The 15,803-nt window shown below is 35.3% G+C and overlaps 1 protein-coding gene across 2 annotated transcripts; it reads left to right on the forward strand.

Moving 5' to 3' along the window:
- The first annotated feature begins 3,693 nt into the window (after window positions 1-3,693).
- Window positions 3,694-12,920, forward strand: LOC127832539 (pre-rRNA-processing protein TSR2 homolog). Of its 2 annotated transcripts, none has more exons than XM_052358051.1 (6): window positions 3,694-3,866; window positions 4,763-4,853; window positions 7,639-7,730; window positions 8,343-8,486; window positions 8,712-8,799; window positions 11,004-12,920. In XM_052358051.1, the coding sequence occupies exons 1-6, from the start codon at window positions 3,795-3,797 to the stop codon at window positions 11,045-11,047; spliced, it is 531 nt and encodes a 176-aa protein (XP_052214011.1). In that variant the 5' UTR covers window positions 3,694-3,794; the 3' UTR covers window positions 11,048-12,920. The 2 variants fall into 2 exon arrangements, with proteins under 2 accessions (XP_052214011.1, XP_052214010.1); XM_052358050.1 differs by having other exon boundaries at window positions 3,707-3,866; window positions 11,024-12,920.
- The last annotated feature ends 2,883 nt before the right edge of the window (window positions 12,921-15,803 follow it).

Consider the following 15,803-nt stretch of genomic DNA (forward strand, 5'->3'; position numbering starts at 1 on the left):
CAATAGGATTTGACTCATCATTCAGATAAAGACACTGTGCAAGTATGAAAATAATTGGATGAAAACTGTAGACTTTATTGCGTAAACAAGCCTTATTTCACAATTTTCTCAACTTCAAGGGGAGATAATTCTGGCCGTTTTACTCTGATGTAACCCATTTTCAATAGAGTTTGAGTCCTCATTAATATAAAGACACTGAACAAGTTTGAAAAGAATCCGATGAAAACTGTGGACTTTATCGCGTAAACAAGAAAAAGTCTAACGCACGCATGATGGAAACCACGCCATGACATAAGCTCTTCAGGCCTTTGGCCAGTAGAGCTTAAAATACTTAAATTGGGAATGGGGCCGAATTTCAGCAACAAATGTAATTGAATTTTTTTTTTGATAATTTACATAAAAAATTTTTTTTAAAGAACTTGAATCTCTTCAAGGATCAAATCAATGTATAACTAATCGCCTGTTAACTTATCACCCTTATTTTATAATAATTCACTTCTTATTTAGTAATAACTCCACCTCTCACCAACATTTTATTTTGGAATACTTAAAATTATTATAGAAAATCAAAAATATATTCCTTACATATGTTACAAAAATATACATATTGACACTAATATACAGAGAAAAAATTATCAGACGCATACAAATAATAAATTGATGACATAATTTAGAAAATCCTTATCATTAAATTAAAAAACAAAAATTTCACACTTAAATTACATACATATTTTACAAAGGTATATATATATATGTACATCATTTATTTTTATTGCAATGTTAAGACAGATCTGTATATAGCATTAGTGTAACACTATGACCTGCCCTATGTCATTGAATGAAAATAATACAAGAATATAAGCACTGAATTAATTTGAATTAAAGATTACAAAAAAGTTACACATGCTACTAAGTTATGTCATTATCTTTTACTTTTGTTTGCGTGGTTTAATTAAACATTTTATTAAAAATCATATGCTGCTGAAATTGTACTTCACAGTCCCCAAATTATCAATTTATCAGAAAATCAAGTTTAAATGAGTGTACATCACATTCAATAAAAAAAAAATTCAAATGATCCTTTATATTGAGAAAAGGTAAAAATACTCCAACCATCAAATGTATCAAAATTGTTACAGTAAAAAAAAATGAAAACAAAAAATATATATAATGAGACACAAAGTATAGACAATTATTTAACATTTGTTAATTAAATATGTGCAACATAAAGGGTGACATCTCACTAATTTCAAACAGTTGACTGCAATCTATACCTGTGGACCATATGGTGTTATCATATGGATAATTTTACCATGTAACTACAATTTGAAATATAATGCCTTTATTACATTACTTCGTGATATCATAGTACAACACTCAATTTATGTTTTGATTTAAAATAGATAATACAATAATATATAGATGAAATATATATATTATCTAGTCATATTTCTCTCATAATTAAATGTTCCAAGCACTTGAACGTGCTACTAACAGTCCCAAAATTATCAGTTTCATTTATGAGACAATTATGTTTAAATAAGAGCAAGTAAAACAAGAAACCGTCGGAGACGGGTGATGCTCCCAAAAGGATTTTTTTTGCACAATATTGCACTATATATTCACATAAAAGTAAACGTCTTGAGGGGCATAACTTTGGACAAAATAATACGATGGATGGTTTAGCAACTTAAAATTTCAAAGGGCCATAACTCTCTAAATAAATCATCTAACCAGAACCCACAAATAGCATGCGCATCTCCTCAAGGTGGTTAAGCTTTCCATAAAGCTTCATTGAATTCCAGTCAGTAGTTGGGGAGAAATAGCCCAGACAAGAATTGCACTATATGTACAGATTATAGAAAATTTCAAAGGGCCATAACTCTGTGAAAAATCATCTGACCATTACCGGCTGATAATATGCACATCTCCTGTTGGTAGTGAAGCTTCCCATAAAGTTTCATTGAATTCCCGTAATAAGTTGCTGAGAAATAGCTCGGACAAGAATTGCAGTATATGTACAATGGAAAATTTAAAAGGGCCATAACTCTTAAAAAAATCATCCGACGAGAACCGGCTGATAATATGCACATCTCCTATTGGTAGTGAAGCTTCCCATAAAGTTTCATTGAATTCCAGTCATTAGTTGCTGAGAAATAGCTCGGACAAGAATTGCAGTATATGTACAGTTAATGGAAAATTTCAAAGGGCCATAACTCTGTGAAAAATCATCCGACCAGAACTGACTGATAATATGCACATCTCCTCTTGGTAGTGAAGCTTCCCATAAAGTTTCATTGAATTCCGGTCATTAGTTGCTGAGAAATAGCCCGGACAAGAATTGCACTATATGTACAGTTAATGGAAAATTTCAAAGGGCCATAACTCTGTGAAAAATCATCCGAACAGAACAGGCTGATCATATGCACATCTCCTCTTTGTAGTGAAGCTTCCCATAAAGTTTCATTGAATTCCGCTCATTAGTTGCTGAGAAATAGCCCGGACAAAAATTGTGCACGGACGGATGGACACACGGAACCACAGACACACGCACGGACAGACGAAGCGGCGACTACATGTATATGCTCCCCCCAAAAAAATTTTGGGGGAGCATAAACACTATGACATATTTATTTTCATTGATATAATTGAGAAACAGATGTAAGATAAAGAATCCCTTAAAAGCAAGTTTTATATACATTGAAAACATAAAAATTATTTCATTAAAAGCTTTGCAACCTTAGTTCATGGTCACACCTTTATGTTTAAAGGAATGAAGTGGAATGAAATGGTGTAAAAAAGACAATAAAAATTGTTTATTGCAATTATTTATATGAATTAAAAAGATCACACATCAAAGGGGATTAATTATTCTAGATCACATTTCAAGAATTGATCACAAGGCACGCACAAAAGATCTAGACTAAGAATGGCATTTTTGGGGGTAAATTATGGGGCTAAAAATTCAGCCCCATTTCCCAAATGACTGCCCAAAAAATCCAAATTGAAGGTTTCCGAAAATAAATGTATTTTCGTGGTAATCAGATCGATTAAAGGAAATGTTGTTGCAAGTTTGTTTTTTGATGAACGCTTTAAGGTAGACTTATGCGAACATGCATCGATTTATTCATTTAGTATGAAGTCTTCTGCATTGTTTGATACCAGAATTGTGCAAATCGGTTGAAAATTGATGGAGTAGTGACCTTCGGAAATTGGCTGGTATGCCGAAATCAGCAATTCAAGGGTCTACGTCACATACCTTATTTTGTATTACTAATGGACAATTTTGATAGTTTGGGAGGGCGGTAGCAGCTGGGGGGGGGGGGGGGGGGGGGTAGTAGCTAATGCCGAGTGCCTGTGCCTGTGGGTGAGATTTGAACCCAGGATTATATATGTGAAGTTTAGTTTCAACCAGTTGCCTAAAACAAAAGATTTTATTAAAATAGTCCCAAAAGTGGCCGGAATAACGTACACGACCAGTATTCGTTGTAATTCCGATCTTACAGTTTGTGTTATTCAGTATTTACTGTAGCCGGTTTCCGAAGTACAATTATCCGAAAACCACCCTCCTTTTTAAAGGGACAGCCAAAACCAGTGGGCCAGATAATGTTCGAGGGTCCACCGTCATTTGCGATTTTATTTACCATAAAACCTATTTGCAATCATTTTATAAGAGATACAAACGAACATTAGTAGATATATACCCGACAAACTTGATCGTATTGGAATTTTATTTCGCGTTCGGTGCAGCTACTTTTCCTTTCGCTCTCTATCTTCATTGAAGAGTACTCAAAATGGCAGCGTCCATGGGTGATGCCTTTCGTGGAGCTGTTGACAGAATTTTGGGAAACTGGCCAGTCTTAAAGGTAAGCTAAACTTTGCCAGTGAAAAGAAGCATATATTGTTTTTAATTTAAAAAAAGAGTAATTAAGCTATGAATTAAGTTAGAATTTAAGAATTGTAGCAGAAATTTTTAGTTATTTGAAGTGGGCATATTTCGGATATGTGCTATTTCTGGGAAGCGAGACAATTCACCCCCCAAGACAATTCATCCCCAGAGAACAATTCACCCCCTAGACAATTCACCCCTTCTCCCTGGACAATTCACCCCCAGATATTTTTTGTTTTCTTTTGCTGTTTCTTTAGGATTTAGTAATTACGAATATCTGTTTTCTAAGGTTCCGATAGTTATTTGTATCCTATGTACACAAATTCTAAGGCAAAATTGGTCTTTGTTTGCTTTTTTTTCAAATTAATTATGTTCATATTTATGTCAATATATTTTGTATAGTGGCCTCTTTATTATCGAAACTTGTACTCATAATGGCAGGTTTTGTTCAAAAATAATTTTGTTTCGTATTCCGTAGCACGTTTTACAACATTGAATTTGGGTTGTAAATAAAATTCAGGTCAGTCTAAACTTGTCTGGTACGTTTTAGTATATTTTCCGTATTTTTAGGTAGTCTTTCTTTAGTTTAGATGCAGATTTTTATCAGGCTTAAATGCCTGGCTGATATTAAATGCTTTAAATAAATTATTTGTTTTTTCATTTACGCATGATAAAGTAGTATTAGTACTCTATGCCCGATGTATGTTTATGGTATTAACAAAAAAAAATAATTAAATACTGGACTCTAGGATGTGATATTATATAGAATTGTTTAGTGCACTCCAACAACACCCACAGGCCCAAAGATATGCACCTAAAAATTATAAAGCAACAAAAAACATTTGCCATATAACTCATTAATTACTATTTTAGTTAGCTGTGACCCATGGCTTTGGCGGTGCTGATAGCCAGGCTAAGGCAGAATGGTTGGTGGGAGCAATATATCAGTGGTTTACTGAAAATGGTAAGGCCTCTTTATAAGCATAGAAACTAACTTTTTGGCCATGGTTGTCTTGTGCTGTCAACATTTTTTAATATACGTGACTTATTAGTTTTCTCTGTTAATCTCGGGGCCCATTACAAATTTGGATGGACTTTTTGCGAGATTGCCCCTGCTCATTTCTATCCCTGTCATGCTTTTTGTTGTAGCTTTCGGTTTTTAGCTCACCTTTCACGAAGTAACATGGTGAGCTTATGTGACCGTGTGATGTCCGGCGTCCGTTGTGTGTGCGTGTGTGCGTCTGTCAACAATTTGTTTGTGTAGACAGTAGAGGTCACAGTTTTCATCCAATCTTTATGAAATTTGGTCAGAATGTTTATCTTGATGAAATCTGGGTTGGGATTGTATTTGGGTCATTTGGGGTCAAAAACTAGGTCACTAGGTCAAAAACTAGGTCACATAATAGATCAAATAATAGAAAAACCTTGTGTAGACAATAGAGGTCACAGTTTTCATCCAATCTTAATGAAATTTGGTCAGAATGTTCATCTTGATAAAATCTGGGTTGGGATTGTATTTGGGCCATCTGGGGTCAAAAACTAGGTCACTAGGTCAAATAATTGAAAAATCATCAACAATTTGATTGTGTAGACAGTAGAGGTCACAGTTTTCACCCAATGTTTATGAAATTTGGGCAGAATGTTTATCTTGATGAAATCTGGGTTGGGATTGTATATGGGTCATCTGGGGTCAAAAACTAGGTCACTAGGTCAAAAACTAGGTCACATAATAGATCAAATAATAGAAAAACCTTGTGTAGACAATAGAGGTCACAGTTTTCATCCAATCTTAATGAAATTTGGTCAGAATGTTCATCTTGATAAAATCTGGGTTGGGATTGTATTTGGGCCATCTGGGGTCAAAAACTAGGTCACTAGGTCAAATAATTGAAAAATCATCAACAATTTGATTGTGTAGACAGTAGAGGTCACAGTTTTCACCCAATGTTTATGAAATTTGGGAAGAATGTTTATCTTGATCAAATCTGGGTTGGGATTGTATTTGGGTCATCTGGGGTCAAAAACTAGGTCACTATGTCAAAAACTAGGTGAAATAATAGAAAAACCTTGTGTAGACAATAGAGGTCGCAGTTTTCATCCAATCTTTATGAAATTGGGTCAGAATGTTTATCTTGATGAAATCTGGCTTGGGAATGTATTTGGGTCATCTGGGGTCAAAAACTAGGTCACTAGGTCAAAAACTAGGTCAAATAATAGAAAAACCTTGTGTAGACAATAGAGGTCGCAGTTTTCATCCAATCTTTGTGAAATTTGGTCAGAATGTTTATCTTGATGAAATCTGGGCTGGGATTGTATTTTGGTCATCTGGGGTCAAAAACTAGGTCACTAGGTCAAGTAATAGAAAAACCGTCAACAATTTGTTTGTGTAGACAGTAGAGGTCACAGTTTTCATCCAATCTTTATGAAATTTGGTCAGAATGTTTATCTTGATGAAATCTGGGTTGGGATTGTATTTGGATCATCTGGGGTCAAAAACTAGGTCAAAAACTAGGTCACTAGGTGAAATAATAGAAAAACCTTGTATAGACAATAGAGGTCGCAGTTTTCATCCAATCTTTAATGAAATTTGGTCAGAATGTTTATCTTGATGAAATCTGGGTTGGGATTGTATTTGGGTCATCTTGGGTCAAAAACTAGGTCACTAGGTCAAATAATAGAAAAACCTAGTGTAGGCAATAGAGGCCACAGTTTTCATCCAATCTTCATGAAATATGGTCAGAATGTTTGTCTTGATGAAATCTGGGTTGGGATTGTATTTGGTCAACTGGGGTCAAAAACTAGGTCAATAGATCAAATATTAGAAAAACCTTGTGTAGACAATAGAGGTCACAGTTTTCATCCAATATTTATGAAATTTGGTCAGAATGTTTATCTTGATGAAAACTGGGTTGGGATTGTATTTGGTTAGTCAGGTGAGCGATTCAGGGCCATCATGGCCCTCATGTTTGTATTCTGCAGTGAAATAATTTCACAATTTTAAATCTGTGAATTTACATTTATATTCTGTAATTTTTTGTTAAAGTATAACAAATGTGTTGTGGATTTATGTTCCGGAGCTTAGAGGCAATTTTGTTGGGGGGGTCATGTCTGTTCTCTCAGATCTAACACATTTTCAATCTGATCTTCATCACACTTCATACAATGCTTTTGTTTAAGCATAGTTTATCATGCTCTTAATCTCAATAGATTTAGGTAAAAATAAAATCACCATCAAATTTTACAGCAACAGTTATGGGCGTTTTATGGCCCTTGAAGCTGAATCTATTAAATTTGTGTTTGGATTTCATTTGAACTTGTCAAACTTTAAACGAATCTATCTTCATCAAAATAAATAATTTTTCATATCTCAAGACTGTCTTATATGCTTGCAAATTGAGAGTTGAAATAAACAAAGAAGAGTAATATTGCTCAAGTCACAAAATTCTAATTGAACAAATTGTACAATGACTTTGGCCAGTTTTGTTCTAAAACTAAACAATCATTACCTCATTATAAAATGCAGATAAGCTTTATCATGCTTTAAATTGAAATGCACTTGTTGGATTATATACAGCTGTCAGCAGGTAAAATATAAAAATAATATTATTTGTCAAATATGTTTCTCTTGTTTGCTGATTGATTGAATAGTGACTTGAATCTTTGTGAGTGTACATTTCTGTTACTATCAAGTTCTGTAATTATCAATTGCAATGTTGTGATACACTCCTGTAACTTCTTGTTCTTGACAGCTAACATAGAGACATACGAACTCGAAGATTTCCTTGAAGATGTTCTCAACACCGAGTTTGACACCATCGCAGACGATGGTAGCTTGCCTGAGGTATGTTGCAGCTCTGTGCAGTGTTAACCCATTTATGCCTAGAGGACTCTCCCATCCTTTTAAATTGGATCAATTTATTTCCAAAGTTAGGTATGTCTAGTATAATTATTTCTATATTTAGAATATTTTTTACAGAAATTCCTTTAAGCAAACACCGCAGACCCAGATAAGATGCAGCATCATGTGGCGTCTCATCTGGGTCTACGCTGTTTGGCAAGGACTTTTTTCTAGTTGCTAGGCATAAATGGGTTAAGTGTTTTGTGCAAGTATGATGAATCTTAAGGAATGTGTCAGTTATCATTAAAAAAAAGAAGATTTCATTGCGTTTTCATGAGAATTTATGTTATTATAATCAAGTTATTCTGTCAGGCAACACTTCTGACTGCTTAGTTTTATTTAATATCTAGATGTGAAACTAATGGTTACTGGAATCTCATCATTTAACTGAAGAATCAATAGAATCCTTATTGCCTTAAAGATTATCAGTTTATATTCACTTTTAAATTTATCATTTATTTGCATTTTTAATTTCTCATATTTATATCTATAACCAGTCATAACAATAGTTCTCCAAAGGCTTAAGTAAACAACTCAATAACTTCAATTTTGCAGGTAGCAAAGATGATATGTGGCTGCTACAAGCTATGTCAGCATGGTGATGATGTTCAGCTGAGGGAACGCCTAGACAAGTTGCCTCCATGTAATCTGGCAAACTGCCAACCTGCAGCAGTGACTGAACAGGAACTAGGTCACATTGTGGGTTGTTTTATTAGTCAATCAAGAAAAATAATGGTGTTTCAGTAATTATCGTTTGTAATGAAATCTTTGTCAGATTTCATGGATTTAATTTTCAACTGTTCATGGATTCTCTCGCAGATCCTCTGCTATATTTGTCAAATACAAATACTACTTCCATGTGGAGATAAAAGATCGAGGCATCCTACACAGGCATATTAAACACAAGTTATTATTCACTTACAGTCTAGTGGTGATGAGGATGAAGGGGAAAACAATGCCCCGTCCCTCTCCAATTCCACTCCACCATCTCAGCAACAAGGAGATACGGAAGGTATTTGGCAAAATTTAAGTCATGTTCAAGATAAATATTTGAAATCAATTTCAATCATATATTCATTTTTAGATTTTAAATTTTAAGATCAAATTCCAAGTCTATCCTCACAACAAAATTGGAACTGAAGATATTTGGAGGAGAGGTTCTTTGTGAATGCATCTAAAAAGCTTATAGTATCGTCTTAAACTTAATCATATTTAAGATAAATATTCAAAATCAATCCAAATCCTAAATGTCCCAGTCTAAACAAGAATGAGAAGCTGGAGGTATTGGAAACAACTTTATGTGCTGGAAGATTTTTTAAATGATTTGAGAATTACCCCAGTACTGATTAGATTTTTTATTGGATTGGGTGACAATTTTGCTACTAGTAATTAAAATACATTTAAGAAGGTGTATATCTTTCAAGATTGCTTAAAGGCATACTTTATATAATGTCTGGTCCCTCTTTGGGGTATTTCTCTGAGTGCAATGTTTCTGCATAAAATATCTTCCAATGCAAGAGCTACATAGAGAATACTATGTTAGTGTGATTGTGTACTTAAATTTATCCCACGAGTGAAGAAAGGTTAACATGGCGAGGCTTGCCGAGCCTTGTAAGCCTTTCAGACACGAGTGGGATAAATTTAAGTACACAATCACACTTACATAGTATTCTATTTTTCTCAGCTGACTTACCTAAGGTTTACTACACTGTTTTCTCAGAAAATGTGTTTTGATGGGTTCTGAAAAGGGTATCACAGCATGCCAATAAACAGGGGTATCATAAACAGGATTATTTTGTGTGTGTGTCTTTGTGTTGGGGGGGGGGGGGGGTAGGGGGGCAAGTGTTGAAAGAAAGATGGCTTAAACGTGGCCTACAAACTAACCCAGTTCAATCCCAGTGAGTATCTGACAGGTTGAGTTTCATTCAGATACTTGGGCTTTACCTTACTCAATTCTTATTTTAACATCTTTCAGTAACAAATCGAAAAGGTGGAAATTAAAATTTAATAAAAAAATCTAGCAGGTATTGAACTAGGTGAGTTTATAGACTTGCGTTAAGCCTTCTTGACTGCTTTATTCTGTCTAACTTTATTGTTTTCTTGTAAACCAGGTTTTCCGGAGGAAAAAACTGGTTATTAGATTGGCGAATGCGGGCGGGCTGGCGGGCTGGCTGGCGGGCTGGCGGAATAAGCTTGTCCGAGCCATAACTATGTCGTTCATTGTCAGATTTTAAAATCATTTGGCACATTTGTTCACCATCATTGGACGGTGTGTCGCGCGAAATAATTACGTCGATATCTCCAAGGTCAAGGTCACACTTTGAGTTCAAAGGTCAAAAATGGCCATAAATGAGCTTGTCCGAGCCATAACTATGTCGTTCATCGTCAGATTTTAAAATCATTTGGCACATTTGTTCACCATCATTGGACGGTGTGTCGCGCGAAATAATTACGTCGATATCTCCAAGGTCAAGGTCACACTTTGAGTTCAAAGGTCAAAAATGGCCATAAATGAGCTTGTCCTGGCCATAACTATGTCATTCATTGTGAGATTTTAAAATCATTTGGCCCTTTTGTTCACCATCATGGGACGGTGTGTCCCACGAAAGAATCACGTCAATATCTCCAATGTCAAGGTCGCCACGACTAAAAATAGATTTAAAAAAAAAAAAAAAATTACAAAGGGGGTTAATTTTTTTTTATCATTTCAAAAGTTCAGTTTGAGTTTTCTCCCTTTATCAGATTTTTTTTTCACAATGAAAACCTGGTTTTGTGACAATTTTGTCCCTTGTCTTGAACTATTTTGTTCTCCGTTTCCGCATTAAAAAGGGTATGCGTTAAACATGGTTGCGTGTTATAAGCATTTGATACAAGAGTTCTGGGACACACTCTGGGTCCTCAAACAACACAGCCTGATGCTTTGGAGGACCTTCTTAACTTAAAAATACACGCACAGGCCTTTAGACAGGTATAACTGTATTGTGAGATTTCATTGTACAACTGTTGTACCTGATATTTTTCCTCCTCAACTGGATTTATGCAAAGAAGAGACTTCTTGTAAACAAAAAATACAATAAAAGCAGAAATTTATGTCCGGCTAATCTGGGACGACCCTTCTTTCACACCCATTATGTCCAGTTTTCCCAGAGGGGGTTAAATTGTTGAGGTGTAAGAGCAGTTGCATTCTCAACAGTTGTCACTATTACACCCCATCAGTGATTGATTTGTCATTTCAGAAACCATGGAGACAGATCAAGTAGAGGACGATGGTTGGACAACTGTGGGCAAAAAGGGCAAGAAAAGATGACACCTTTAATTGTCCTATCTTTGTGTTTATATTCTTAATTTTTCTATGTTAACCTTCAGTGTTCCTGTCGGCTTAAACAAGTTTTTTCTATTTTTAACAAGATTAGTCATTATTTTGTCAATGATATTGACCACAATTCAGGCTGTATTTAACACAATTGCCTTGGATAGTATTTGAACTTCATTATCATTCAATTTACATGTACATGCAAATATTAATATATTGAATCGTATATTAAACACGTGGACGTTTGGATAACCTTCGTGAAAAGGAGTTATTTGGAAATTGAATTCTCATACATATATATCTTCCAAATAAACTTGATATTTTATATAATAAATTGCTGCCTAGCTTAGATGCAAAACTTTCAAAAATCAGATACTTAGAAGTTCAAAGTTCCAGTTGTATAAGTTAATGAAAGTCCTGATGATCTAGCTTTACCATATGGTACATATTAATAACACTCAAGCAGTGTATTACATGTACATAAATAATTTCTGAATAGTGTTTGGAATGTTTTGCTATTATTTAATATTTCTCCATATAGCTTTCATTTGATTGTAAATAAACCTGTTCAAACACTCAAAAACAATGTGAAAACGGGCTTCATTTGGTTAAAATGTAGTTTATAGTCCCTCATATTATTTGTTGATAATCAATGTTTAACTCGTGTAATGCATGTTTGTGCTTATAAAATTATATTTTAACCCCATAATTGTTGTTGTTGAACCATGAAATATATGAAGATAGTCTTTTTGTATGAATATAATCTTCAACCAAATTTGTATTATGTAGACTAATACAGCATAATGTGTCAATATATTATATTTGTAGTGTACATATTTCATGTAGAGCACTTACATTGTGAGTTATGTGCCAAATTAGTTTTTCTTATCAAATACATTTGTGTTTGAAGCGAAATTCTTGTTTCATAGTGAGAAAAGGAAATTCCTTCTCTTAAAATTTGAAACACCGCATGTTACTCCTAATATTATTGGCGTCGCACTGAAGTGCGGCGACTAGTATGTAATACATTTTTTTCTCTTATGGGAGGAGAAGTTATTTTACGGATCAATGTATATATTTTTGTTGTCAGAATATCTTGCATAGTGGTGATTTTTGTGTGTAAATTAGTGTTAAGAAGTACTGCATTTGTGCCTATTACATTAACTACAACATTTATTGCCAATAAGGCAAAGCTAATTCTTTTAATTAATAACTAATCACAGGGACTGGGCAAAAATAAAAGATCACAGGGACTGGGAAAATACGCGAACTGGTGAAACTTTCTGGTTTTGTATAAAAACAAAACTTCTTTGTTCCACTATCCTAGCAACCACCTAGTTACTAATAAAGGCGCTATAAAGCGCGAAGCGGAACACGTACTATTATTTGTAATAATGAGTCTTGATAAAGGAAGCAGCCGCTTATTAATGAGGAGCACCATCACAGAACCCCAGTCTCAATACTGTCAAGTCCTCCTACAGGTTGTTTTTTTTTTAAGAACCACATATAGAAGGCCACAGGACTGACCCGTATCTTGCCAGTGGTATTGACCCTTTGGTATGGACCTTTAACCCCGCTCACTATCCAGCGTTTACACTTCCTGGTTTACATTTAAACCGCCTATTAATAGCTTATTAATATCTTAGTTAGAAGGTGATTTTTCAAGCGGTTCCGTAGTGTAGTGGTTACACGCTCGCTTCACATGTGAAAGAACCAAGGTTCGAGCCCCAGTAGAATCAAATATTTTATTTGTGTTCTATGTTAACTTTTTGTTTTTATGTAGACATTTTAGTTTAAATAAATATGCTGTTTTATTGTAACCATTTTTTTTTGTTTTTATTATGCCCATGAAATATATGTAGGAGAGGGGGGGGGGGGTCGTAATCACATTAAATTTTTTACAGTGTTTTCATATAAATGAGTACTCAACCCCTGTCGTAAATGAGCAACGTAAGAATAAGTTCAGAATCATCTCCCCTTGAAGTTGAGAAAAATATGAAATAACGCTTACAAGATGAAGCAGATTTTTTAAAACCTACACATTTCTGTTCCATTAAATTGATAATGGTTATTTGGGGATTATAACACAACATCATAGATAATGATTATTTGGGGGTTATAGCACAAAATCATAGATAATGGTTATACCATTATCTTTTTCTATTTTGTTTAAAATAATCGGCCAATATATTAATATTTACCGTAGCAAAACAAATCGTTTCATGTAACTTCATTGAGTGTCATTTACACTGAAATTCCCAACGCCCTTTGATGCTTTGCATCAATAGACCAGTTGACGAGTGACGTCACGCGCACTTGCACAGTTTAGACTCCGCCCACTGGTTGACAAAAAGAGATGGAATTCACATAGGCGCATAAAGAGAAGGTTGACAAAATCATCGTTTTATTGATAATCGTGCACATTATCAAATATAATTGTACTAACCATGGCTGAATAAAACATATGCATGCAAGGAAATGCTTTTGTGGAACGATTATATTGTTATTATTTGTTAGCTCATCTATTTTTTGAAAAAAAATTATGAGCTATTGTCATCACCTTGGCGTCGGCGTCTGCGTCGGCGTCCGGTTAAGTTTTGCGTTTAGGTCCACTTTTCTCAGAAAGTATCAATGCTATTGCATTCAAACTTGGTACACTTACTTACTATCATGAGGGGACTGGGCAGGCAAAGTTAGATAACTCTGGCGTGCATTTTGACTGAATTATGTGCCCTTTTTATACTTAGAAAATTGAAAATTTTGGTTAAGTTTTGCGTTTAGGTCCACTTTTTTCAGAAAGTATCAATGCTATTGCATTCAAACTTGGTACACTTACTTACTATCATGAGGGGACTGGGCACGCAAAGTTAGATAACTCTGGCGTGCATTTTGACAGAATTATGTGCCCTTTTTATACTTAGAAAATTGAAAATTTTTGTTAAGTTTTGTGTTAAGGTCCATTTTATTCCTTAAGTATCAATGCAACACTTACTAACTACCGTAAGGGGACTGTGCAGGCAAAGTTATGTAACTCTGACTGGCATTTGGACGGAATTATGGGCCCTTTATACTTAGAAAATTGAAAGTTTGGTTAAGTTTTGTGTTTTGGTCCACTTTACCCCTAAAGTATCATAGATATTGCTATCATACTTGGAACACTCGCAAACTATCATAAGGGTACAGTAAAAGGACAAGTTGCATAACTCTGGATGTCATTTTTACGGAATTATGGCCCTTTTTTGACTTAGTAACTTTGAATATATGGTTAAATTTTGTGTTTCGATCCACTTTACTTCTTAAGTATCAAGGCTATTGCTTTCAAACTTCAAATACTTTCATGCTATCATGAGGTTACTGTACCTGGCAAGTTGAATTTTACCTTGACCTTTGAATGACCTTGACTCTCAAGGTCAAATTATTAAATTTCTCTAAAATTGCCATAACTTCTTTATTTATGATTAGATTTGATTGATACTTTGACAAAACTACTCTTACCTGACATACCACAATAGACTCCACCCAAACCATCGCCCGTGCCCCCCCCCCCCCCCCCAACCCCCCCCCCCCCCCCCCTATTTTTTTTTTTTTTTTTTTTTTTTTTTTTTAAGATCATCTCACAAATGACCACCACACCCTCACACTATACCCCCCCCCCCCCCACCCCACCCCCTCCCCAATTTTTTTTTTAAACGGTTAAAAAACAAAACTATTTATTTGATTATTTTATGTTTGAAATACGGTCCAACCATCGCACCCAAGGATCCATCCCCCCACCCCCCCCTCCCCCCGCCCGAATCCCCCCCCCCCTATTTTTTTTTTTTTTTTTTTTTGAAGATCATCTCACAAATTACCACCACACCCTCACACTATACCCCCCCACCTCAACCCCCCCCCCCCCCATTTTTTTTTGAAACGGTTAAAAAACACAAATATTTATTTTTATTATTTTATGTTTGAAATACCGTCCAACCATCGCACCCAAGAATCCCCCCCCCCCCACCCACCCCCCCACCCCCCCTGATTTTTTTTTTTCCTTTTTTTCGCATTTTTGGAAGAAAATGTAATAAATGTCCACACCCCCACACAATGCACCGCTCTTCACTCCACCCCTCCCTCCTTTGTGATTGAAAATGAGAGTCCCTTCACCTTTAAAAAAAAAATAGATGAGCGGTCTGCACCCGCAAGGCGGTGCTCTTGTTTTTACTTACAACGAACTCGAGAGTGGAACACAATCTATTAGCTCGGTATATCACACCGTGCAATCGACTAACGCATCGTCTGCGGTTCATCCATCGGCTGCGGAAGTGTATACATGTCGGTTAATACGTGCAATACCTGAAAGCTATGACGTACGCACGCGATAGTTATGACGTTAAATCGCGATAACAATGACGCGCGCACGCGACCAATTGACATGACGCCTTATCAGTGATCGCTCCGCCCACTTTATAAACCTAGACAAGCAAACACCAAAATGGCTTCTTTGCCTATAGACTGCATATAGATTTACGCGATATTCCGGATGATTTTATGGACTTGTTTAACACCATATTACACTTGTAAAGGGGTTGATGCTATTTAGTTATTCTGCAAATGCAAAAATATACGATTTAAGAGAACATCAGCTATTTATAACGGGTAAATCGGTACATTAAAACACGCTCTCAAACGCTTGCGCGCTTACCGAAATCGAACCCGTTATT

This window comes from Dreissena polymorpha, chromosome 5 (assembly GCF_020536995.1).
Source record: "Dreissena polymorpha isolate Duluth1 chromosome 5, UMN_Dpol_1.0, whole genome shotgun sequence".
Lineage (NCBI taxonomy): Eukaryota > Metazoa > Mollusca > Bivalvia > Myida > Dreissenidae > Dreissena > Dreissena polymorpha.